Source organism: Myripristis murdjan, chromosome 6 (assembly GCF_902150065.1).
Source record: "Myripristis murdjan chromosome 6, fMyrMur1.1, whole genome shotgun sequence".
In the NCBI taxonomy this organism is placed as follows: Eukaryota; Metazoa; Chordata; class Actinopteri; order Holocentriformes; family Holocentridae; genus Myripristis; species Myripristis murdjan.
In genome coordinates, this window is record NC_043985.1 from 28,463,009 (window position 1) to 28,488,785 (window position 25,777).

The 25,777-nt window shown below is 41.3% G+C and overlaps 2 protein-coding genes across 2 annotated transcripts; one reads left to right on the plus strand and one right to left on the minus strand.

Annotated features, from left to right (window-relative positions):
• Nucleotides 1–3,516: 3,516 nt before the first annotated feature.
• LOC115361294 (protein FAM180A-like) lies at nt 3,517–12,622 on the plus strand. The gene is made up of 3 exons (XM_030054704.1): nt 3,517–3,730; nt 11,580–11,677; nt 11,795–12,622. Exons 1-3 carry the CDS (start codon nt 3,652–3,654, stop codon nt 12,122–12,124), a joined length of 507 nt encoding a protein of 168 aa, XP_029910564.1. The 5' UTR covers nt 3,517–3,651; the 3' UTR covers nt 12,125–12,622.
• Nucleotides 12,623–12,679: 57 nt separating this feature from the next.
• Nucleotides 12,680–24,871, minus strand: slc23a4 (solute carrier family 23 member 4). Its single transcript, XM_030054703.1, has 12 exons — nt 24,800–24,871; nt 22,521–22,661; nt 21,536–21,693; nt 19,160–19,319; nt 17,807–17,988; nt 16,968–17,088; nt 16,631–16,787; nt 16,073–16,326; nt 15,407–15,571; nt 15,154–15,262; nt 14,888–14,983; nt 12,680–13,815 (listed from the first exon to the last, which is right to left on the minus strand). The coding sequence occupies exons 1-12, from the start codon at nt 24,845–24,847 to the stop codon at nt 13,547–13,549; spliced, it is 1,860 nt and encodes a 619-aa protein (XP_029910563.1). The 5' UTR covers nt 24,848–24,871; the 3' UTR covers nt 12,680–13,546.
• Between the last annotated feature and the right edge of the window lie 906 nt (nt 24,872–25,777).

The following is a 25,777-nucleotide window of genomic DNA, read 5'->3' on the forward strand; positions in this document are numbered from 1 at the left end:
CAGGCTGTGAGGTGCCAACTGCCCATGGTGTGTAAACGCTGCATATCTCCTAGCTGCAGGAGAGGATATGCTGACATGCAGATATGCAGTTTATATAGTTTGCCAGGGCTGCCTCTTCCCTGTGTGTACACAAGAGATTTTCAAAGTTCAGAGGTTTTTTTGGGTTACGTGGCATTTTACCATAGATCATGCTGCCGCATACAGCGGTCACAAAGTCTGCAGAATTGCATTAAATATTGTTTTGTGTTGATATCACATTCTCAGAGAGTTTGAAGGCTTAACATTTAGGGTGAGGTTGAAAATAGAAGAAAAAAATTACTAATCCCACGCACAGATGAGAAGTTAATTTAGTGAAATGCTACCATCTAGTGGATATTTAACGCTATTGCAAACATGACTACTGATTTTGAGGGGTCATGAGATATATCTGTATACTGTATATCCATATCTATATCTATATCTGTATCTAAATATATAGATAGATAGATCACATACAATTCATGAGAGCACAACTTGTCCTTTTTATTTGTAGACATGCAGAGTCAAGTTGATAATTACTCATCCTCCAAATTTACTGAAATTCAGAGGTTTCTACTGACCGATTTGGTTTGACACAAAGCTAAATATAGTAAAGAAAATAGCCACACACCGTCATTATGCTTCCTTTCCAACTAAATTAAACTCCACAGCTGATTTTGCCGGCTTTTACAGTAAGTTGTACAGTACATAATTTTAACAATTATCCAAAAACCATGCGTATTTTTAGTCAAACCCACGTTCTGCGGAGGTCATTTTTCCCCAGTGTGTTGGGAGTTTGCTTCACTTTCCCGCTGCCCTGAACGCCATGTGATCTGGTGGAGGACTTCACTGGATTTCAAGATTTATGTGTTACACAGTCTTGATCCTCGGCCAACAATATCTACAGTGTGAAAAGTCTTAGGCGTTTTATTTGTGTTCTTACTCAGGCACAGACTTTTCATTTATTTCCTCCAGAATACTGGATCTGACAGCCCAGGATTACAGACATTTTTCTCTCAAAACATGACCAGATCTATTGGTTTTCGTAGATTGCCACCTTCAGGCAGATCACTAAACATGTTCAGTGACCCGAGAGGCACATTAAGTGCAGCAGGAAGCATTCATTATGATTCATCATCTGAGCTATCTGAAAGGATGTGGACAAGGGGTATCTATCCAGGTAGCATGCCAATGTTATTATTATTATTATTATTATTATTTTTTTAATGCAATACATCATGATAAGCAGAGTCACAGAGGTCAGAAGTGTAGAAATGAAATGCTGCTGGAGCTGATATGAAGTTCTTCACCGGATGTGATAGTCAGAGCCATGTGGACCCTTTTCCGGTTCTGTTGTGTAACAGCTTCTGTCAGTCCACAGGCATGTCCTGTCCCCTTCATGTTCAGTTCTGATTCTCTTCAGCATTGCCAGGCTTCTTGTCGGCTTCTGACAAGGCTTCTCGAGATGGAGATAAAATTTGACAATGTGCAGCAGAAGGAATTTTAACCACTCAAGCACTATAGGCGGAAAAAAAATACTTATGGCACCTCATTATATATCAGCCCTCCCTGTTTAAGAGAAGTGACCCACGACTGCTGCCCCTGGGATACCGCCCATCTCATTTAACATAATCAAAAAGGCAAAGCTAATCCCAGCTTAGTGCTCTGTCCACCTCTGAAACGAGTAGCAATCCAAGAAGGAAAATTAATTGGGGTGCAGCCTAGAATAACATTTTCTTTTAATTTGCCCATTGAAAGAATAATATGTTTGCATAACTTGTGTGTTAAATTCTTGGAGGTTCGACAGTGGCCGCAGTCCGCCTGCCAACGTCAGCACAGCCTGCGTCTGCATTCCTCTACAGCAGAACGACTGCCACATCTTAGTCTTGAAACACATCTGAAAATACCAGAGTTATAGGAGAAAAGATTTAGAAATTTAATTGTATTCACTATGTTTTTTTTCCTTTAATACATGCCCAAATGGAATAAATTAATGTTAGAATAATGTTGAAATAAATGTGATATATAAAAGTTATTTTATATGGATGCACTACTGTTAACTGTTCTTTGGCCTTTTGCAGGAGCTGGACTCTGCCAACCAGTGAACAGAGCCTGTCTTTGTGGTTTCTGCATATGTTTTCTCTACAGAGCTTTGGCCGTGTGTGTTGCATAATTAGAAATAATCACTTAGCTGGGTTTTGTGTTCGGAGTGTGAACTTTCCACATTCGGCTGCCTAAAGAGCACAAACTAAGCCGGTCCCCAGTGGTCATCCTGGCACCGGCACATTCGCTCCGGCCCTCCGGGGGATACGGCTGCTGGTACAACCACAGCTAACTTTGCCTGTGGATACATAAACATCGATCTCAGGGGAGCAGAACACAATGAATGTGGTCTCTCACCCATTCAGTTCTTTGAACCCACAAACTCCAGCCAGAATAAAGTGCACTTTGTCCTCAAGGCATTTTTTTAACGGCAGAGGACAAACACAAGATGTTTCATATCAAAAACTGCTGCTATGGTTGAACATACCGTAAATGGCAGCGACTGAGGACTCGAGAGGCAGAGGTTAAGTGCCGTGTTTACATGACTACATGGTTTACTGGTTGCAGCTGATTTATCCAACCAGTCAAATTGATATATAGTTGGATATATGAATCATTTCACTTAAAGGAATAGATCACCCAAACACTATAGCCTATATATTTTAACCACATGCCTGACAGAGAACAGAAGTTCCAAAAACTGTGCCCATTTCCTGTTACAAGAGAGTTGAAGAGCAGCTAAAAAATGTCCATTTCCGATTCTGAAACTCTTCATGGTGCATGATTTGTATGTTGGGTCTTTCTACATCCCAAGCCAATGTACCCTCACTAAACATTGCTGAATAAACCATCAGGTAATTTGCCTACTCATTTACCAAACCATTATCGATTGCTTTTGGGTGAAATATTCCTTTAAGGTGAGAACAAATTTGCCCCCATAAATGGATTATGGATTATAAACGGATTATTTCACCTGTATATCAATTTTAATCCTGTAAAGAGCTCTGGGAAGGGAAGTGTAAATATTAGGATGATCCCAAAACACAATGGGATGAAGGAAGCATAAGGGCTATAATGGCTGAGGCTGGTGGTGATGATGATGATGATGATGATGATGATGATGATGATGATGAAGTGTCAGCAACATACACCTGTGAATGTGGCTGGCCAAAAGAAAAAATAAAGTTTTCTGAACTTGATGATAACCAGCTGGAAGTATTGAAAGAATGAGAGTCAACTTGGCGAGAGAGAGAGAGAGAGAGAGAGAGAGAGAGAGAGAGAGAGAGAGACGGATGGGGTGGGGGGGGGGGGGGGGGGGTGAGACATCAGATGAGGAAGCAGTAGGGAGGGGAAGAGAAAGCAGACCTGAGGAGAGACAGAGTATGAGAATAGTGATAGAGGAGTACAGTACCACAGTATGTGAGGCACTGTAGCAGATAACAAGTGAAGGGAGGAAGGAGATGCAGCAGCCGGGTGGTCTGAGTATTATCTAACACTGACACAGTTCTAGTGGAGCGCAGCCTGCAGACGCTCTGCCTCTGGCCAGTCTCTGTTATGTGCAACTAATTCGACCAGAGTCACTGGGCCACCATGCTGCCCGGCAGGGTGGTTGTCTTCGGTCTGCTCTACTGCTTCATCAACACAGTCGCCACACAACGTCTGAACAAAGGTAAGGCTGAACTAAACCACTACAAACACTGTGCATGTAGAATTGCATACATAACCGCTTTCTGTGTGCACTTTCAAGAGAATGACAGTCACAAGAACAAGAGATACAGGCAGCTACAGAGTGAGATTTGTCATTGAAAGTGTTTTTTTTTTGCGTTCAATTCCTTTCACAGAGCAAGGAATGCAAATATGAACATGATTGTTAATATCACATCTGCTCCTATTAGGATTCCTGTAACCTCCCATTAATAACTACCATCATCATTCCAGTTATGATATGCGAGGTTTTGTGTTTCCACAGCAAAATCTTTGGCAAAAGACATTTTCTTCCCCATAAATTGTTTTTCGCTGAATGTTGGTGCACATCATATTGTAAAAACCTGTACCCATTGCATTATGAGTACACAAGGTATTATATAAACTTTATAGGCCCACTGCCCAATTTAAATTTTCCCAAGTGTGGTGAGACTGGTTAAAACAATGAACTGACATGTAATTCAGGCCTTATTATTCTAATTGTGTACTAATGGTGAGCCAGAGGATGAGCTATTATCATTTTCTTTTCAATCTTTGTTGAAGTTTCGATGAAAACAAATTTGCGAAACATAAGTATATTTGAGCAACTGGAGTGAATGACATCATTATGTGTAATGGACATCAGAATGTGTTTATCACTCAAATTACAGTGTTTTCTGCCAGAGCTCAGCCAACAATGTTCCATGCATGAACAGCACACTGTTTTGACACGCTTTTTGCTGTCCTCCTCTATGCAGTCGGGTGAAGAGTGCAACAGTTTTCTTAGTTTAGTTAATTGCAAAGTGTGTTTTTGACCTTGTGTCACAACTGAATTAATCAATGAGCAATCATACTTTGATGTAATCTAATCACCATCTAATCGCTCTGGTGTTTGGTGTTGCTCTGTGCAGAGACAGTCAGCAGCAGCATTAGCAATTACAGGGTGTCACCTTGGCTGTCAGTCTATGCACAGCAGAGCATCACAAGCCCCTGGGATGAGTTGAGTTGGTTGGTAGCTCAGAAAATCACTCAGTATTTGGGTTTATTTACTGTCAGAAAGTATAGAGACAATGTGACATTAAAGTAATTGTATTTTAGCTTGTGAATTTCACTCTGTGTGTACAGGAGTGTGTTCTCTATCACTCCACCTTACATATTACATATATGTACTGGGACTGGGGCAGCTGATGTGCACTCATTAGCAGCAGGTTGTTATATAAGCACCACACATGCATGGCCGCTCCAATCGTTCGATTTGCACAGTCAAGCAGTCAGACGTGTGCCTTTTGACAACTAAGTTGCGCATGTTTTAGCGTGTGTAATTTGTCATCAGTGTTGTCTGCTTACTTAGTGAGTTAGAGGGCTGGTCTACAGGCACCTCTCTGGATCGCTGCCTTGTCCTGTTCACACAGGCTGGTGGAAGCGTAGCAGCTTCTTCCACTGTCCACTAGGGGTGAGTAGCACCTGTGATTGCATCCAGCGTGTCCCCGGTAGACTGGGGAACTGTCGAGGGCAGGCGAATCAGCAGCCAGTGGCACAGACCCTGGTTAGCACAGCACAGCAATCTTCTGGAGTTGCAGGCAATCTATCTAGCTCTCCTGCACTTCCTGCCAGAGCTAAGGAACCAGTGTGTTCTGGTGAGAACAGATAGTGGCAGCACAGTGGCAGCAGTGTCTGTAAAGAGGCAGGGAGGAGTTGGCCCCCCTCTCCTTTGCAGATTGGCTCGGACAATATGGTTAGTTAGCTCAAGTCCCTGAGGGAAATGCACCTGCCAGGTCATGCCAACCTTGCAGCAGATCAAATCTCCAGAGGGCGACCCCTCCCCGGAGAAAGGAGGCTGCATCCAGAGACTGCAAGGACTGGGGGCTGGGACTACACTGGCACAGTCACAGCTGATCTCTTCACCTTCAGGGAGACAGCCCACTGTCCCCTCTTGTCCTTAGGGAGAGACGATCCTCCCTTGAACAGATGTGATGGCACATCAGTGGCAACAGTGTCTTCTGTATGCCTTCCCTCCCTTCATCCTTCTGCACCCACTCCTACAGAGAGTCCATGTGGAAGAGGTCCATCTCTTCCAGATGACCCAGGCTTTGGCCTGACCCCAGAGACCGACAAATTTTGAGCCATGGGGTTGCCCCAATCTGGTTAGCACTCTGCACAGATGTGTACACATTGTATATTTGTACATAGTTTACCTTTATCTGAGTGCATGGCTGATCACTCTAATGGTGGTGATGTCTCATTCAAACTCAGCAGAACCTGCTTGGTTCCTCATGGTGTCCCCGTACATATGGAATATGTAGGGTGGAGAGATAGTCTTTACACAATAGAGAACCAGGGTTACACTTGTAACCTTCTGTTTCTATCCCACCTCACCTCTCCATCCCTCACCCTTCTTCTCTCTCTCTCTCTCTCTCTCTCTCTCTCTCTCTCTCTCTCTCTCTCTCTCCTTATTTGTCATTAAACACCTGAATATGAAAGGACCAGAACACATTGTCATTTAATAGAATAGAATACAATATAATTTATGCTTACAAGAGATATTTCAGTTTGCTGTTCCTTGTGCTACTATTGAACTTGAGTGAAAAATAGGTTATGCTGCTCTCTGTGCTTCGAACATAAATGCAAGACATTTTGAAGCTTGATAAACTGAGTTTTAAGTTATTGTTGAAGGATTTTGAGAGGGACAATTTAAGGCTGTTTTTGCTTCAGTTAGATCCAGTTGTTAATGTATGTTATATGTTATATTTTGAACATTGTGTAATTGTATAATTTGAATGCATTTGTCTGTTTGTTTGTTTGTTTGGATTCAGTGATGTGTTTTTTGTGTGAGATTGCATATGCTGCTGCTCAACTTGGCCAGGGCTTCATTGAAACAGATTATTAATCATAATGCGGCTATCCTGGTAAAATGAATGGTAAATAAACACAATATAAATAAATGCAGCAAAATACAAATCTTTTCAAATGTCATGCACAGGTCAAGTACAATTACTGCCTCTAATTAGTGGCGTCATACTATCCTTTACATACTTGTGTTAAAAAACATTTCATATTACAGTTCTACCCTCAGCTAGCTACATGATACAGATGTCATGTGCACCTGTTTCCAATAGGAATACAATGGACAGGGTCCAGAAAATGGTCTGACAGAGGAAACTGATATTCCTCAAGACAGTAAGAGACATACTGCAGAGACACTCAGAGCTGCTAAGACAGCAAATTTCACTTGTCTCATATAGTGGGATTTTTTCGCTTTTGGGCTTTGTTAGTTTTGTTAGATTGACACTACCTGGAGTTCATAAAAACCATACTAAAATGATAAGAGGTCAACAATACCACCATTATGGACAATGTTTTGATTTGCTGGAATATTAAAACTGCACTAGGCAAGATTTTTATGGAGGAAAGAAAGATTCTGATTTTCCCAAATGAAATTCTGCTGTTGGGTGTGGACAGAGGAAGAAGTGAATCATAGAAATACAAAGTTACATCGTTCCGCTCTCTCATCACTTTGGTGTTCGTTATTTAAAAACAATCAGAGACCCGGCCAGGCTGATAAACATTAGCATGCTCTGTTCAGTATGTCGAGGTCATACCACATGATTTCTGAGAATTGAAGTTCAAGTTTTTTCAAACAGTGACCCCACCCTGGTGTTTGTATCTGCAGCTGCCAACAGTCTTAGTTAAAACTAATCCAGCTTTGAAAACACTTTGTAAAATTAAAAAAATCGACTGTTTAAGTCAGTATCGCTAACCTCCCGCAAATTACCTCAGAGAATGGCCCACAATGATGACACCCTGACACATGAAATTAGTTTGAAATTGCTAAACAGAGACACACAAATGCTGCAGTTCCACGGAGGCAAAGCTAATGTGATTGAATGGTTTGTTGGTGTTGGGCAGAGGCAGAGGGAATAAGTCTTTCATCAATGCTTAGCACGGAATATGGATTTACTTAATCCTGGAGATCTGGAGGGCTCGTCAAAAAGAACAAGTAATCCAGAGACTCCATGGAATATGCACTTACTGAGCATAGATCAATGGAGGCCATTATTTCAACAATAAGACTGACTCGTGTGATTCGGTGATGCACAAGTCTATTAAAATATCATATTGCACTCGTCAGACCTGACATGAACAAGTGGATGATGGATTTTGACGAGTGAAGCATTGGGGCGACGGGTGGGCAGGTAAATGACCCCGGCTCAATCATTTGGTTCAACTGGTATTTATTTTAGAGAGTAAACCTTTTTGTTCTACTAACCTCTCTTCAGTTTAAGACATAGCTGTTGTCCAACACATCCTCCACTTCACATAGTCATTGTTATTTTTTTTTTTTTTTCCAACACTGTCACCTCTCCTTAAGTCAGTCATACATCAGGAGCTTCATTGAGAGAACTGGAAGACAACACCAAGGATGTAGACCTGATGGCATCGTTGCTGTCCAAAAAAAATTGATAAATGTGCTCATTTAAATATTCCTTTGTTTAAAAAAATAATGCTCTGAATCAGACAGCTCCTCACTGACTTCATATGTTAGTAGATTAGCTGTGGGACATAATTAATAAGCTTTGAGATCAGAGCATCTTTACTCCAGATCTTGGCAATGCAGCTAAATGTTAAATAGTTTTGATTATAAAACATAATTCACTCTTGACTCATACAAAAGCTATGAAAAATATCTGAAACCAGTGGTGGCTGTTGGCCATTTGGGTAGGTGGTACTATAGCCAATATTATTCTATGCCTATGTCTAATAAAATGACATATATTTTAGATAATAATATGTTCAAGGTAAAAGACAGTTTGCATGATTACAATTAAAAACTAGAGAAGCAGACTCAGTAGAGCGTAGATCTCCGCTAGGCGTATCTCCCCTCTTCTGGGCTGTAGACGACCCTGAGCAAAACTCAGGAGTCAAGCGCTTTTCAAATTACAAAGTAAATTGCTGTGTGATTCACATATAATGCAGTACAGTACAGAAAATAGACCGTGAAACTCCCAAAACCTCTCAAGTCAAGCTTTTTCTTGCTCTCTCTGCATCTGTTTCACTTTATGACACACATTATACCAGTGGTCGGGCACCTATGGCCCACAAGCCATTTTTTGCCAGAAGAGTCATATGGCTTTTGAAAGAAGCTGCCTTTCAAAAACAGCATGACTTGAGGAAGCAACATTCAGAATTACAATAAGGTCTCTCTCTGTCTCTCTCTTTTTCACGCACACACCACTCCGTGACGGCTGTGAAGCATCATATTGTGACGCACCCTCCTTTTATGCTACATACTGGTTTGGTCCACTGCAATTCCTGCTTTGATTCTGAATCTTTTGTGTGTGTGTGTGTTCGTGTGTGTGTGTGTGTGTGCATGGAGCAAATTCTATTCAGATCAGAGTTTGTGGTGGCTTGCCCACTTTAGGTAAATTGTCACGCTGCAAAAGGTGACAGACATGTTTCCTTCCCTTTGCAGAACAAAACACATTTACAGACAGCATTTTGTCCACTTCGTTATCTCACCGTTGTGAGTGAAACATGCTTTCCCACCTGCCGCTGTAGCAGCCGCCTCTGGCATGATATCTATGGTAAAATAAGCTGTGACACAAACGGCATCAAGGCCTCAATAATAAAATACATGGAATGCACAGCCAGGCCAGAAAAAAAGGAAAAGGACAGTGCTGTTATCTGAAATATTTTGCATTTAGTTTCACATTATAGCATCATTAACAGCATGCTCAATAATCAAAAAAAAAAAAAACACAGCATTTGCCAAGTTAAAATATTTAAATAATTTTCAAACTTGATCAAGCGCCAAACATGTGCTGCCCCTGTTTGACACTAAACTCTGCCTGTGTCTGCAGCAGCCTACTGCAGGGGTCAGACTACATTTGTCCATGGGCCAGAATTTTTCTCAGCAGACGCTGTGGGGGTGGACGTTGAAAATAACAAATTACAGGAAATACTAATTAACTTTAACTGGTTTTAACATTGTTATGCAGTGTCCTGACTGGTGGAAAACACTCGCAGGAAGAAAAGTCTTCTGAAATATTTGTCAGGCAAGCAAAAGCAAAAATGTCTTTAAAAGGAGAGCATGTGGGGAAAAACAACAACAATACGAAATGTCAAATGAAAGCTATAAGGCTGTCATGAAAACACAGCAGAAGCTGCACTCGAAGAAGGAAATTGTGTTTGCTACTTACAGGTAACTAATAACAAGCTGACAGGTGGATTTATAACACACATATTTGCGGTTGGTAAATCATTCCTAATAAATTATATCCATCCCACTAGCTTTTGGCATTGCTTTAACATAGAATGAAAAAAAAAAATAGATCAGCAAGCCTAAATACCAGTATGCTTTTTTTTCCTCCTCACATTTTTTTCATTAGTCTAATATTCTGCTGACCGGATGGGAAGTTTAGGATGTGGCCAGCTGACAATCACCAGCCTACTGCATACAGTTGGCTATAGCAGACCCAGGTCTATTTATCCAGACTCATTTGCACTACTGCAAGTTAAATTAATTAGATTAGATAAACAGTTCAGTTCAGTCAGTATTTGTATCAATCAATGAAATCTCTCTGCCAGCCTATTTGCAAAGTCCTCTTCTGCCTATCTGATGTGGCGGCCATCTGTCTTGCCTGCGTTTCTGCCTGTCTGCCTGCTTTCTTTCTGTTTGCCCCTCCATCTGGTCACCTTTCCCGCTATACAGCACTGTTACATGAACCATATCCCTTATGTCATATGAAACGTAAGCTTCATGAACTCCAGATTGCACACACTTTAATAAAGCCAGTCAGCAAAAAAAAAAAAAAAAAAAAAAAAAAAAAAAAATCTTGGCAGTGTTTTGTAAGAGGAGGAGACCTGGATATTGTAGTGGAGTTGGACAGTAAGTGGAAACAGTAGTCCATGGATTTCTGGCCCTGTCTGTTTCCCTTCTGTATCCATCTATCCTTTCTCATCTTTTTATCACCCTATCTTGTCCATGCAGTCTTGAAACGTTTTGTCGGTGAAAATAGCCTGAGCAGGGGTGTTGGGAGTAGGTGTGTGTGTGTTCTTTCTTTTTCTTTTTTTTTTCACAGCAAAGCAATGCATAAGTAATGTGAGTGCACAAAAACTGATGAGTTTCACATAGTCTGTGTGTGCAGAGCTCCTCATGCTCCAGTCACGAGACAAGCAAGGTGAAAGGTTTCTGCCTGTGGCCTGATCACATTTGTTGTGGTCGACACCCATTTAACCCATTTAAACCATGAGGCTGAGCAATGCTGCGCAAACAGGGCTGAACCGGCAGGACATTCACTGTATACCTACCTCATCTGGAGCCTGTGCTAAAAAATCCATGTGTCGGTCCGCCTTTGATTCCGCCTCTGCCTTTGATCCCGAGCGCCGCCCTCGTAGCCCACGGATAGGAGTCACTCAAAAGGTCACAGAGTGTGTGGGACTAACTAAAATATGTCCCGTTGTGGACCGGATGGGTCTGGGCCTCACATGTGCCCGAGCACTGCACTAGTAAAAATCAACCACTGTTATTTATGGCACCTATCAAAGCACTGCAAGGTTTAGAGCATGTTATTTGTCTGTCTCGGGGAATCCAAGTTAACAGTTCATAAATCACATCCAAAGAACCGTGATGGTCAGCGGCAGTAAATCACATGGTGAAAACATTTGTTAAAAGTGAAAGAAAAAGTGAATGTGTGTATGTGTGTATGTGTCTGTCTAGGCTGTTTGAAGAGTAAAAAAGTATGTATGTCAGTATGGATGAATGGATGAATGGATAAAAGTGTGGTCAGGAAACTGTTCTTGCTTTCTCACTGCACTCTCTGTTTTTCATCTTTTAGTCCTGTTCCCAACTGCGCTCAGAATCAAGAGAGGGACAGCAACACTGGTGAACCCCACTTTCCACAAGTCCTTAGACGATGTTAATCTACTTTTCGAGGTGAGAGAAAAACACAGGATATCTCTCTCAAGGCTTTGTTGGAACATGCAACACCGTCCATGTAATTCAATAACTCTGACACTGACAACATTTTTTTTTTCCTTCCCCACATTATAGATACTTCTGTCAGGCCTACATTTTGGAGACAGCCAGCAGGTCACAGTGAAAGATGCTGAGCTCGCCTCCCTCCGAAAGACAAAAAGCCTGGAGGTCATCTGTACGGATATCATGCCCAGAAAGCTGCCTGAAATACGCAGGCTGACCTCTGACCTTTCAAGTTACACCGGCCACCTACATCAGGATGATTTTGAGCGTACTCTGTTGACCATGGTGTTCACCGCCCAGCATATGGTCAACTCCACCACTGACCACCAAAGAGATATTTGGGCAGAGTCCTTTGTTAGCTTGTATAAGGCCATAAAGAAGGATCTGACTGGAAAACATTGATTGGATACCAGTTTTATAAGCAATGGCTCCATTTGGGAGCATGTAAGACCATTTTGGGAAACATCCACTTTGTTTGGACTGTCCCCTTAGACTAGACTATCAGTTTTTTATCAGTTAACCAACCTGTCCTGTGTTATAATTCAACTTTGCAACATCAAAAGGCTCTCCAAACAGGTAAAAACTAATGATTATAACTATTAAACAATTAGAATAGTTTTATACTTTATTAATGACTACAGGTAAAGACCAAGAGCATGGTCCCTGAGCAATTCAGAGAAATTCAGAGCTCTGATTTTTCCAACTTGACGTCAGTGATGACATCTAACATGATGGTATTCACTGTTAATGGTAAGAATGGTGTATGTTTATGGTTCTAAGAAGTTATAAAATGATTGAAAAAGTATCTGTGGACGTTTAAATGCATAATTTGATGTGCACTTATGCAAGGTGTGAAATATGTTTATATTTGGCTCTGATTACAGCAATATGTGGAATTTAGTAAGAGCTGGTTAAGGAAGCAAGAATCCACACCGACTCTGTGAAAAACAACGGACGCAAAGTTCAGCTTTTATATTGGACAAGTAATAGGAAGTTAAGTATTCACATTCAACATTTGGAAAGTCCGAAAAAGTGTGAGCATCCATTCTCCTCTCTACAGGCACAACCTGGTGTGTACAAAAAATAAAACGCTGCCTCTGCTGGTATGTTGGTATGCTAAGAGGAACCTGAGAGGGGGAAAAAAATGCCTGTTTTGAAGCAGGAATGTGAGGGACTGTCGCCACAAATTGTGCATGGACTGATAATGAAGCAATTATTCAACGGACTGTCACAGTAAAAGTTGGTTCAAGTGTTAGGCACTTCCATTGGAACAGTATATTAAAACCATATGATACTATGTGTATGTGTGGATACAGTTATTGACATCTTGCATTTATTTCCATTCACACCTTTTCAACACTTCTTGGGGAGCGAGAGCATGCTACGGCTGATCAGACACAATAAAAAATACTCAAGCTTTTAACCTCCAAAATCTGTTCAGGATATTACGCTCAACAGTGTTATTTTCTGTGAATAGAAATTACAGTAAAAAACAAAAAACAAAACAGCTTTCAGGATTATAAATTTAAGTTTTCACAAAAAAAAAAAAAAAAAATACACAACCTCAATTCATATTTCAACATATCCTGCAAAGCTCCCTAATAGAAGTCCACCCACCAGCCAATCCTATGCAAGATGTAATTTGCAAATTTAAAAAAAAAAAAAATCACAAAAGGCCATGTAAATACTGTGCACCATGTTGTTACAGTACAGTATCTTTAGCAAAGGACAGGAGGTCCATGTCGAGCTGCCTCTGATGGCACGGTTTCGGGGGAATCCCAAAAAGTGGTACGTTGGATCGAGCACACAACTCATAGAGCCACGCTAACAATAATCTGTGAAGGTCTCTGGATTCGCGGGCGGCTGCAGTGAGGACTCCTGGCAGGTTTTCACATGGGAAACATGGTCACATCCGTTCTGGGAGCGAGGCTTGCCGGGGGGGCAGAAAGGGATGTAGCGGACCCAGGAGGAGGAGGATAACAAGGAGCTCATACGGAAGGGGAGGTTGTAGACTTGTCCGCTCTCCAGCGTGTTGCTGGAGTCGTTCTGGTGAGCCTTGTTCCAGGCCAGGATGCCTCGCTCATGTTTGGACCCTGTTGGACACAGAGCAGTGGTGACTTATGTGTTAAATCCTGCTGAGCAGTTTCATAATGTCAAAATGATTGTAGCTCCAATCTAAAACTAGACTCCATAGACTTTAAAAGTGAAAAAAATTAGGATTTGTACATCTTTTATACAACAGAAATAAGGCATAATCTTGTACATTAGGATTTCTCTGGTGCATAGTTTTGATATTTACAGGTAGCTATTAAATTTAGTTTAGTTTTTTTTTTTTTTTTTTTTTTGCAAATAGTTTGGATGTCCAAGAGCTAATCTAACTAACTCCTTAGATTAGATATGTCATGTTTGTGTACGTTCTATGTTGTTTTACTCATGGACGTACTGTTTTCAGCTCAAGTTCAAGTTTATTTAGAGGGGTTCATGTTGTTGACATTGTGGAGAATGTGTAATTTAATTCTGTGTTTATTACTGAGGTTGCAGTTTGCAGAGGGTTTGTACTGGACTATATTATACTGAGAGGTGTTTCTAATTTTTTGTCCCTCCCTATTTATATACAATGAGGAGGGACAGAATATTGGAAACAGCTCTGGACTGGACTGCATAAAATGCAGTCCAGTCCAACAGCAGCACTAATTATGAGCTCAATGCCAAACATAGAAGTGAATGAACACCTCTATTACTGTGACAAAAAGAAAACCTGAGCATTATAGGCAGCAGGAAAGGAAACTTTATGACACAACAGTTGGACTGGATTGTATTAGATTGTACAGGTGGACCTAAAAAAGTGGCCACTGGGTGTATATGTGTATCGATATAGATATAGATAGATTTTTTTGTAATTGTTGTCATTAGACTTTTTTTCTCCTCTATTTAACCAAATTGTTTTATACAAATTCATAAACTGACATTTATCAATCCAAATTTATTTCATGATAATTCTACAGACTCCAATTTGACATCATATTCAAGATACCCCAAGAGACCCATTGTGTACGTATTACAGAGGTTGAAAATGTTGATAAATTAATTACGTAATGTCCCTTTACCTTTATTTGTGGTAAATAATATACAGAAAAAAGGCAGTGGAATTAAGTGGAAGATTACCTGGAATGGTGTTGTCCAGTATGAAGCCAAAGAAACCGCCTACAAACATGCTGGTGGTCAGAAGTACCTGCAGCACCTGGTCGAGCTCCACCACACCTACAGATCACAACGCAATGAAAAGATTAATTATACATATTGTTCACAAAATCAAGCGTAATATAATAGGCCACAATTTTGAAAACTAGAACTCTAATTTGTAAACTACACGATTATTCTATTCTTATTATGGAAAGTACAGATATGATGGTGAAATTTTATCAGCGTACCTGTCGCTATGGCTTTGGGATTCTTGAATATCCAGTTTGGGAAAACCAGACCGGAGAACATTGAGAAGCCAAAGATGAAGATGTTTCGAGATGAATTCATGTCCGCATACTGGGGAAAAAATAAAAGAGACATGATTGCAGCAACAGATCTGAGAACATTTTACACATAGACTATTATCATGAAATAACCCAGTTTACTGTAAAAGACAATCATGCTGAAATGATTAAACATGTCTGATCTGGGGCAGTTTACCTGCAGATTTGAAACTCCAGCTGCAGAAATGACCCCAAACATGACCATCAGCATCCCTCCGACCACGGGTGTTGGGATGGTGGTAAAGATAGCACCTACTTTACCAAACACACCCATGACCATCAGCAAGACGCCGCTGGCTACTATAACCATGCGACTGCCGACCTGCAGACAACAAAAGGTTGCTTTTGCTTTTAAACACAATAAAATACATGTACAGAAACCATATGTTATCATTTTCATAGACACTCTATAACAATGGTTAAAGTCATCTATCTATGTGTCTATCTTTGAGGGTCCTCAGCAAAATGAAGAATAGTTTAGTTTTCACTTTAATTGAATTCACCAGAAATTATTATGACACAAAAAAATGCTTGAGTGATCATTTTAACATTAAGTTTTCTTCTTACTGCTTTGAATCTATCGGTTAATGTTCAAGTATGACATGCCAACAATTTAATACTTAAAGGTGCACTATGTAAAAAGAGAAAAATGTGCCATAAACACAATTTATCAGTGAGTCGGACTAAAAATGAGAACGGTCCAAATGTGCTTATTCCATGCGTTTCTCCCTTCAGGGGTCTGCCGTTTAATGAAAGTCAACTTTTCCATTTCTCAGACATACTAAAACATCCCTGTAGTCCAAACTATAGAGGCCTATCTCACCTTTGTGATACCAAGCGCTCCCACATTTTCGCTGTACGATGTGGTGCCGTTTCCGGTGCCCCAGGCCCCAGCCAGCAGACAGCCCAGCCCCTCAATGCCAATACCCCTGTTGATGGCATGTTTTGGAGGAGGAGGAGCCCCAGATAACCTCGCGCAAGCATGGTAATCTCCCACAGACTCTATCATGGAGGAAATCACACCGGCCAAAATGCCGACCACTCCCGCCAGGCTCACGGTTGGCAGTCCCCACTGACCTGCGGATGGAGTCGCAGAGAAAATGTCTTGATGTATTGAGCCTCGGGTTTTTATGATGTTTGTTTAGTATACAAAAGTTTGGCCTTTGAGCTTGATGCGCTGACACTGACCTTCTTGAAAAGTTCAGAAAATTTTACTTTCACGTGATTTTCACTGTATTTTAACTAACCTCCTTATAAAAAGTGAACATAAATAAAACATTCTTTACTATCACCTGATTTCCTAATAATGAATTCAATATCAGTGGCATTCAAGCTATTAATGTGAGTCATTTAATGTTCGCTATGCAGCTCTGGGTCTTACCTGGGTAAGGGAACCTGAACCAGGGAGATTGGCCAACGACGTCCCCCTTTAGATCAGTGCGGGCCAGGTAGCCATACTGGTCTGGGTCAGAGGGAAGGACATTGTACTTTGTCAGTATATAGCAGATGAGCCATGACAAAGTGATACCAAGCAGAACCTGAGGATGCAGAGAATCAGATCAGAATAGCTCTCTTTTCCACAAACACCGTTAAACACTTTGTTGCTGCCTCCTCAAGAGGACGAAATTGTAATTGGATCATTTGTTTTAAATATGTTAGCAATAAAGAATATCACCGGCAGTCAGTATTAAAGGCAGGATAACTTGTTTCCTACTTACAGGGAGAATCTGGAAGATGTAGATCCGGGAGGTGTGCAGTTTTTTGTCTTTGTTGTATGTGGGGAACGGCACCGCAATGTGGCGGAGGTACTGGGAGAACAGGATGATCAGCACTGTCGTCCTGCGTGAAACAGGGAGAAAAGATACGACTTAAAATGCAAAATTTGCCACATTAAAAGTAAACATGCTCCTCCTGCATTCCTCTGGAGTTCAATGTAAAAAAAATCACATATGGCAGTGTTTTCTTCTCTAAAAACATAACTCTTTTAATTTAGCTGCTTGTTACTTTTTCCTAAATTGATTTCAACCATCAATTTTACTTCTACTTGAGTTAAACTTCCTGAGGGTAAGAGTAGTATTACTTGATGTTGTTATAGTACTCTTTGTTTTTTGTTTTTTTTTGGAGCACAGTGCTCAATCTAGAAAAGTGTAAAGCCATGTGGGCATTTAAGTATGTTCTTGGACACGGAAATATTAATAGGCTTTCCTGCTCTGCCCTAAGATTTAACACTTTGTACTTTGTTGCAACTTGCATTTCTTGGTTTCAGGGGGAGGTACAGTGAAGCGGAGTTACAGCAGCCCAGCAGCAGAAAATAGACTTCTCAGTTTAGCCAAGAACTATCTTTAAACCATGTCTGCGAAAGTGACAGGACTGTGAAATAATGAGCTGCATGTAACTCAGTGCGTAACACAGGCAAACTGGGAATCTAGCAACAATCAAGTGGCAGATGCACTCGAAATACTTCATGCTAATTTGAGCTTGGTTGTCACTGCTCATATGACACTTAGAAATGAGTGATCCCTGCCCTGAAGGGAGGCTGTTGGTGAGGTTTACCCACATGGCAGAGATACCCCAGTGATTGCCAGCGCTGGTGCCAGCGGAGTCAAACAGAGACAGTCCGATGAGAGAGATGGTGGGTGCGATGGTGAGAGGTCCAATGAAGCGCATGAAGAGGCCTATGAGGCCCGAGAAACCCACAAGGACTTGGAAGAGAGAGCCCACCATGATGGACCCCTGCAGCTGTGGACAGAGAAAACAGTGAGACAATAATATACAAAAAAATATATTAAAATATTAAACAATTGGTGAGGCAGTTGGTAGCCTCTATCTCCTGCCAGTGGAATAGCAACTGCTGGGATTTCTCAAAATTAAGACCACATTTCGAGTAAAGCCCTTTGCTTCCTGTTGCAAAGGAGATGTTGCTACTTGTCCCCTCCCGGCTCTCTGTGGTTTGTAGCTTTACACGCTGGATGTGATTTTTTCCATCGGCCCGTCGCTCGCTCTGCATTCTGCCACTTTTCAAAACACTCCAAGCTTTAGCTCCGTTTGCGGTGACAGAGCAGTGGCCCTCTTCCTGTTTTCCGTGAAAAAGTAATTTCCTCTTGCGCTGTAAAGCAGTCCAGTAGATTTCCTGCGAAATCCATCCCAGCAGCACACCATGACTACTGATTGTGGAGGCAAGCAGGTGCTGAAAGTCGCTGTATGACGGCCATTTTGTGGGATAAATTTTGTATTTTTGTATGTGAGGACAGAGACCCCTCAGTTGTTTTTCTCTTTATTTACTGTTTTTAGTAGTGGCCACTAGATGGCAAGCGTAAGTTGATGTAAGTTGGTGTAATTAGGCAGTAAGTGAGCCACTAGGAACTTGTGGTCATTATTGAATAGTAGAAGAAGAAGCTGAAAATGAAGTTGAGCCACAGCTGCCACAAGATCAACTTGCACTGTTATTGTGTAATTTCAGGTGTGAAACGGATGATATGAGCAAGGGAACACATTTTATGTTCATAACTCGTCATCCAGGTATAATTTCATGTTTCAGGTCACTGTTTAAGTGTAATAAAATATAAGTTTATAGTGGTGGAGTGGTTTTATGTTTCTTTTATTATTGTCATGAAAACTATATTTGCACTCATATTTATTGAGCTTGTGGTTATTCAGAAGAATATTAAGTACCCACTCAAGGCTGAATGGTAGAAGAAGAAGTTCAACGTTCAGCCTGAGTTGCCACAAGGCCAGCTTACGTCTTTACTGTGCAATTTCAGAATAAACCCCAACTTTTAATTTTGCCGATGTCTCAAAACAGACACAGTAATGATTTATTTTATTTAAAAAATGACAACAAATTTAATTTTCACCTCCATTTCAGAGTCATTAACTCAGTGACTGATTAGAAAGACCAGGTTTTACTCACTGCTCTCATTCGGCTCTGCCACACCTCCACGAAGGCCGGGGAGCTGGTGTTGACCAGGCTGGCGTTTTGGGTCCAGGCTGGACACGTCCACTCTGGCATGGACAGCAGTGCCATGGAGGGGGCTAGCAGTGTGAATGTACCGCCTTGGAGGATTGGCAATCTGTTAGGAAGAGGGTAAAGAGAGACAGGGAGGAAGGAGGGAGGAGAAGGAGTGAAAGAATGAGGGGAGCGGTGGGCACACAGGGAGAAAGTTCATCATTTTCAAGTAATCATGGATGACCCTTGAGAGCAAACTCTTTATTATCTTGATAATGCTCGCTTAAAATAACCGAGAAAACTGCACCACTGACTTCAGACCTGGTTTTTGTTGATAAATCACACAATCACTTTCAACTGTCCCAAGATAAAAATGCACCAACAATGCACCTTACCACACACACACACACACACACACACACACACACACACCCATGGGCGCTATTTTGCCCAAATATATGTAAATATACAAACTTTTTTTTTTTTTTTTTTAATTAATTGGGGTCAATTTGGCCCCAATAATCTAAACCTCCAAGAAAATGATTTTGATAAAAATGTTACTCGACTTTATGTGTCAAGTAATTTATGGCCTAAATGTCCCTTATGAAGGCTACAGTTTGATTGAGACTACAGCCATTCATCATTATCTAGAGAGCTTTTTTTTTTTTTTTTTTTTTTTTTTTTTTATCATACACTTCAGTGTCATACAACTAAAAAAACATCATTGATCGTTGACCAAAGTGCAGCCACTCCCAAGTCCACCTGGAGAGTCCCACAGAATGAAGTGTACAGTCCACCACACACTTCTCTCTCACTCTCTCTTTCGTGTGTGTGTGTGTGTGTGTGTTTCTCTTGCTGACTCTATCTCTCCTACTGTCTTTCTCACTGTATTTCTGTCTCTCAGTCACAGTCTGGACGATAAGACGGTTGATTTGAATCATGTGAGCGTGGCAAGAGATCATGACTCTCTAATCAACAGCAAGAGGATATAGGGGTTAAAATAGCCTCTGCTTTGCAGCTGTGCCCATACACTGCTAACTGGCCACAAGTCACATCAGAGTGCTACAGAAACATCATCTAAAATTATAAATCGGTAATAATTGATGTAGAAACCTTATGGAACTCACAAAGCATAGTGGATTATCAAAGACAGTCTGTAATGGATATCTCGTTGGAAGCTTTCTGTGCTTTGGCATCCATGTGATTAGTATTTTTTTAGTGTTTGTTTTGTATGTTTTTTACTTCTCTGAAACAATATGCGGTTTAAGGCCTCCACTGTTTTCCTCACTGCTGACCACCAGGTATTTGGAGAGAGGCAAGTCGGTGGCGCTAAGCCAAGGGAATGTGGATTTAGAACTAGACTCCAAACATAATAAGACGGAAATTCCTTCACTAATCCGACTGTCCGAGACCGCACCAGCGCTGTGCAAGTTCAGAGCTACAAAACATGGTTTACATTTACGGTTCTGTATCAAACTCGGCACTCAGAGATCAATTCGAGTGTGCTGTGTGTACATCACTGTGCACAAGTGATGGGTGTTTGTTTACACTGAGAGAGGAGCGCCGCTCCGTGACGAACCGTGCAGTTCACTCCCTGTATTCTGCTGTGGCTTTTCAACATGACGTTTCCTTGAGATAATAAACAGGGTTGTATTGTACTTCATGGCACTGCATCGTATCAAGTCGTATCGCGTTGTACCGTATCGTACATGCATTTGGTGCTTTAGTGGACACACAGTAGCAAGGCTAGTCATAAAATTGATGTCAACATTTTGGGATTATTTCAATCAGCATGTCACAGAGAAGAGCGTCAGGTGCTGTTTGAAGCACTCTCATCATGGCGCAAAATACCCAAACATTTGAATGCATGTTAATTTAAAAGCTCAGCGTTGATGTGTATTGTCTTTGATCTTTTTTTTTTCTTTTTTTTTAAATGAAGCGGAAACCTCTGTCACAGTTGAATAATTCCATTGTTCACAGTTATTGCAGTGCATTAACTTTGGCAGGCCTCAAGGTTCAACAGAGGTTAATATGGGAAGCTAAAAGGCTGTATTGTTCTGTTTAATCAGAAGGATATCATGCTTAATTCATGCTATCATGCTAATCATCCATTTGAAAATACACCCTTTGGGGCTGCTTGGATTTATATAGAAGTGAACAAACCAAGAGAAATAATGCACTATATGTACATTGCAACCACTGAGACAATGCGTAGTATTGGAAGATTTTAAAACCACCACCAAACATTTATCACCCCAACATCCTGCAACCCTTTTCCCTCCCTCAGCTTCCATCTCATCATTCTTATGGACACCCCGCCTTTCCCGATCACCTCCTCACCTGATACCAAAGGTGACTTGCAGCAGGGTGCAGAGGCCGGAGACAAAGAAGATGGTGCTGATGAGGTGACTCTGCGTGGGGCCGTCATGCTGCAGACACAGGCCCTGGGACAGGATTAGGGGAATGGCAATGATCCCCCCAAATGCTGTCAAACAATGCTGAGGGAGGGAGCAGGAAGGCACAGAGAGGAAGGAGGGAGATAAATTTAGCTGGGCTCATTTCATGATTCCAGATAGAGGCCAAAACCTCACACGTCAAAACATGAGCTGTTGCGTACATATGCGCAGAAGCCGGGACAATTTTGGGCATGTTTGTGTGGTAGGCCTCTGCAATTTGCTGCTTTTACAGTTAGCCTACAAGTACATTTCAACAATGAATGAATGATTGAGTGGATAACCAAAAACACTCGGTATTTGTAAGTTATAATAGATTGTGTAAAAATGAAAAATTGGTGAGTGAATTTGTTCCAAGTGGCTGCTTGAAACAAGATTTGTAGCAGCCTGTATTGACAGTAATGCATTGTCTGCTTGCAGCTGGCAAAAACAACATTCATTCAACATTTTTTTTTTTTTTTTTTTGAAGTTTGATTCAACAAGTCATGCAAATTAAAGCAGAGAAAATTGGGTTTACTGATAAGTTGAGGATAAGGACAAAGGGAGAGGACTTGGTAGTCAGTTTCTCAAGTTGGGGTTTGTTATCACAGGTGTTAAATAAATGGACTCTGCCATCTCAGCAGTCTGAATGTCAGCTGCCTGAGCCGTATGTCACACTTGGGCAACACCTAAGTGAAAATGCAACTTTAATGTTTGTGACAAGCCAAACGGAGGTTCTCATGTTTCCACTCATTTTGCAACCTCGTATGCACTCAGGAAACTTGGCAACATGGACCCCCTTATCCAATTTATTGCTTTGGCTAATCCAATCATGAAATCAGTGCAAACCCGTGATGTAATGATGATCTAAGAGCCCCCCCGTGCTGACACACCTGAATGCCCAGGATGATGCACAGGTACCAGGGAGGTACATCTGTTACACAGTACGCTAACTTGTTCTTGTCCTCCTCCGCTGACATGTCCAGTCCGTCTCCATCTTTCTTCTGGGGCAGATCACAGAAGTGGCTTTCAAGCTTCCAGACGAGACACGTAGAGAGGCAGAGAGGCAAAACGTCACTACATACTTTTCAGCAATCTCATACGTTGGTGCTGCATGTCAAAATTAGCATTGCAAAAGACATAGCAAAACAAAGTGTAATTTTTGTTTGACCAATGCAACCATAAAACTCCAAAAAAGTGTCCACATTGGCAAATATAAATTAGGGAATCTAAAAGGTGTAGCAAATTTTATTGCTTTATTTTTATAGCCTCGCTTGACCAATGAAGCAGCCATTAAGGTAAATTATTTGGGCAAGGAAGATATTACTTTATCAGCTAACCCTAACTGCAGTTGTATATCACCTTTTGTGTGCATGTGAGAAAAACTGCATGCACATTGCTGAACTTGTAAAAAAGAAAAAAAGTCACGATTGTGAATGTGTAGCAAAGTTTGGTCACTGTTGAAATATTTTGTGCATGTGCATTTAATATTTCTCAAGGTTCACAAGTTGGACAGATGCACAAATTTCCTACCTTTGTGCATGGCAGTGAAGTTACAAGCTAGAAGCTACAAAATAAAAGCACGAATTCTGACCCTGTTTTTACACCTGAGCTGACCAGCCAATCAGCACACTGCACACTGACTATCCAATCAGTATCATTTTTTTTTTATTTGTCAGAAGGTTCAAGTATTTGATGGTTCAGGCTTTGCAGGGTAAATTTTTACCAAATTAACACGTAGAGAGGCAGAGAGAGGCAATTAACATTGTTATCTATGTACAGCCAGCTGAGTGTGCAGGCACCCTCTAAAAAGTGCAACACCAAAAACATAAACAACAAAAATATTTAATGACTTCACTCTTTTCCAGTGCAGTATCCCCAAATCCCAGGTGCCACCCCTCGCCTAAACCATATGCACTATTTCCTGCAGGTGTGAAGACCAAAAAGCTCCTGTTGTGTGACACGTGTGAAAGGCCGACTCCTCCTGAAGTCCTGATTTGATTCTGTGCTCATTGTGAGGAGCACATGTATGAAAACAGCCCTACTAATGATAGAAATGGCCCTCTGACCCACCAGAAGGGGCCGTAGGGGCCTTCTAAGCCATACTCTGTGGGGGTGATTACATCTGATAACGTGCAATCAGCGGTGTGATAACAGCCGAGGCAGGTGGCCGGTCAGTCCTGGCTGATCCAAGCAACCCCGTTTTTTCCCTCTGGCTGCAGATGCAATTTGCCAACATGCAGGACAAATACACTAATTTGTCCCGGCTGCCACTGGCTTTCTAAATGACTCAGTCTGCTTTTTAAAAAGTATTTTTTGTCTGCTTTTTATTGTTTGTCTGATGGTTGTGTGGTTACTGCTCACTGTACCACAAATTGCCCCAGGGGGATAAGAGATCCTTGATCCTTGATCCATGATTAAAGCCGTGCAGGAAAAATGTGCTCAAGTGTCGTCCTACTTTTGGCTAATTCCATAGGTATGCAGCATTTGGATACTGCAGTGTGGGATTTTTTAAAAGATTACATTAATTGGATTTGCATCACCTGATGAATCATCACTGCAGATGACAGGTGTTTCACAGGTCATCAAAATGTTGTTTTAGGAGAAGGTGAATGAATCATGAAGAAGTCCATTTTATGTGGAAATCGAAAATGTTAACAGAAATTAGGTCACTGACAAAAGGTCATCTGCCGCACTTCTATTTGTCTGATTCAGCCGGACAATATAACCTTTCTCTAGTCAAGAATGTGACGTTGAGCATGGAGGAGCAGGCATGTAAACAAAGTACATTCATGGGTATCCATGATGCTGGTTTGCTTGCTATTCTATCTGATGTGAATTATAAACTCTCTGTTGTATCCAGTTTCTACCAAAGTTCAATAAGATAAAGTCAGCGAATTCGTTATCCAGTTGAATGATGAGGGAGGAGATAAATTAATAAGCAGTTAACAAAGTAAAGTGGGTCACTGAATTTTCAAAAACCGTAGTCATAAAGTCATACAACTTATAGGAACGGCAGAAACATTTGAAAATATTCAACCATCAAGTCAATCAAGTGGTTGAAACTGTTTGCAGACTTTATAGCCTTTATAGACTTTGGAATGACCGTGCCATATATCCATGCTGTTCAAAACATCTCTATGTGAAATTAAGAAATTAAGTATATACTCACTGAAAATGAGTAGCTGTCAAGGCCATTGCTTTCCTTTTCTGGAGTCATATCAGCTTCAGCCTGTGGGCTCAGGTGGAGCCCCGCGGTGCTGTTTTTCTAAGACAGGAACCACAACAGAGACTGAAAAAAAGTAAGTGAGGGAGAAGGAGAGAGGGGGAGGGAGGAGAGAGAGAGAGAGAGAGAGAGAGAGAGAGAGAGAGAGAGAGAGAGAGAGAGAGAGAGAGAGAGAGATTAGGAAGGCGAGTGTATTGTAGGGTGTGGGTGAAGTAGGAAGAAGTAGCATTCAGACATGAGACTGAGGCTGCTGATTGAAATGAGTCCCACCAGCAGCTCATGTGAACCCAATTACAACAGTAACAGCAGCTGACCTGACCAGCGTGCGGAGGGGAGAATACCCCGTCAGGCTGAGGACTGTATTCTCTCTCTTATTCCCATCCTCCCTCTCTCTCTCTCTCTCTCTCTCCCTCTCTCTCTTTCTCTCTGATACACACAGCCTTCTCTGACTCTGACTTCACCGGCTATCGTTTTTATCTCATGACGAGGGCCCTTTAAGTCGCATGAAAGAACACAGAAATGCAGGAAACAGCTATCATTACTTCAGTGTTGTCTCCACAGTTGATCATTAATGAGGTTTGTTTGGCCGCAGAGGGGAAGCAAATCCTCCGTGGCCATACTCAGCAGCTGCTAAAAACAAAAGCTGAAAACAGTCAGATTTCTGTCCATAGTTTCAAATAGTAATCTGCTAAATTCCAGTCCTCATAGCACCGCTGATTTTATTTTATCTTACTTTGTTACCTTCATTTTCCTACTCTCTGTTTCCTCATTTGACAAAACTTCCATGACTATCACATGGCATAAGACACTTATTGATGACTCGTGCAAAATTTCAGTAAATGTTAACTTCATTTCCTAATTCGGGCTAGAGCTCTATTTCCAGTAAAATGGTATTAGATTAAAATAAATTAACGGTTTGACAGC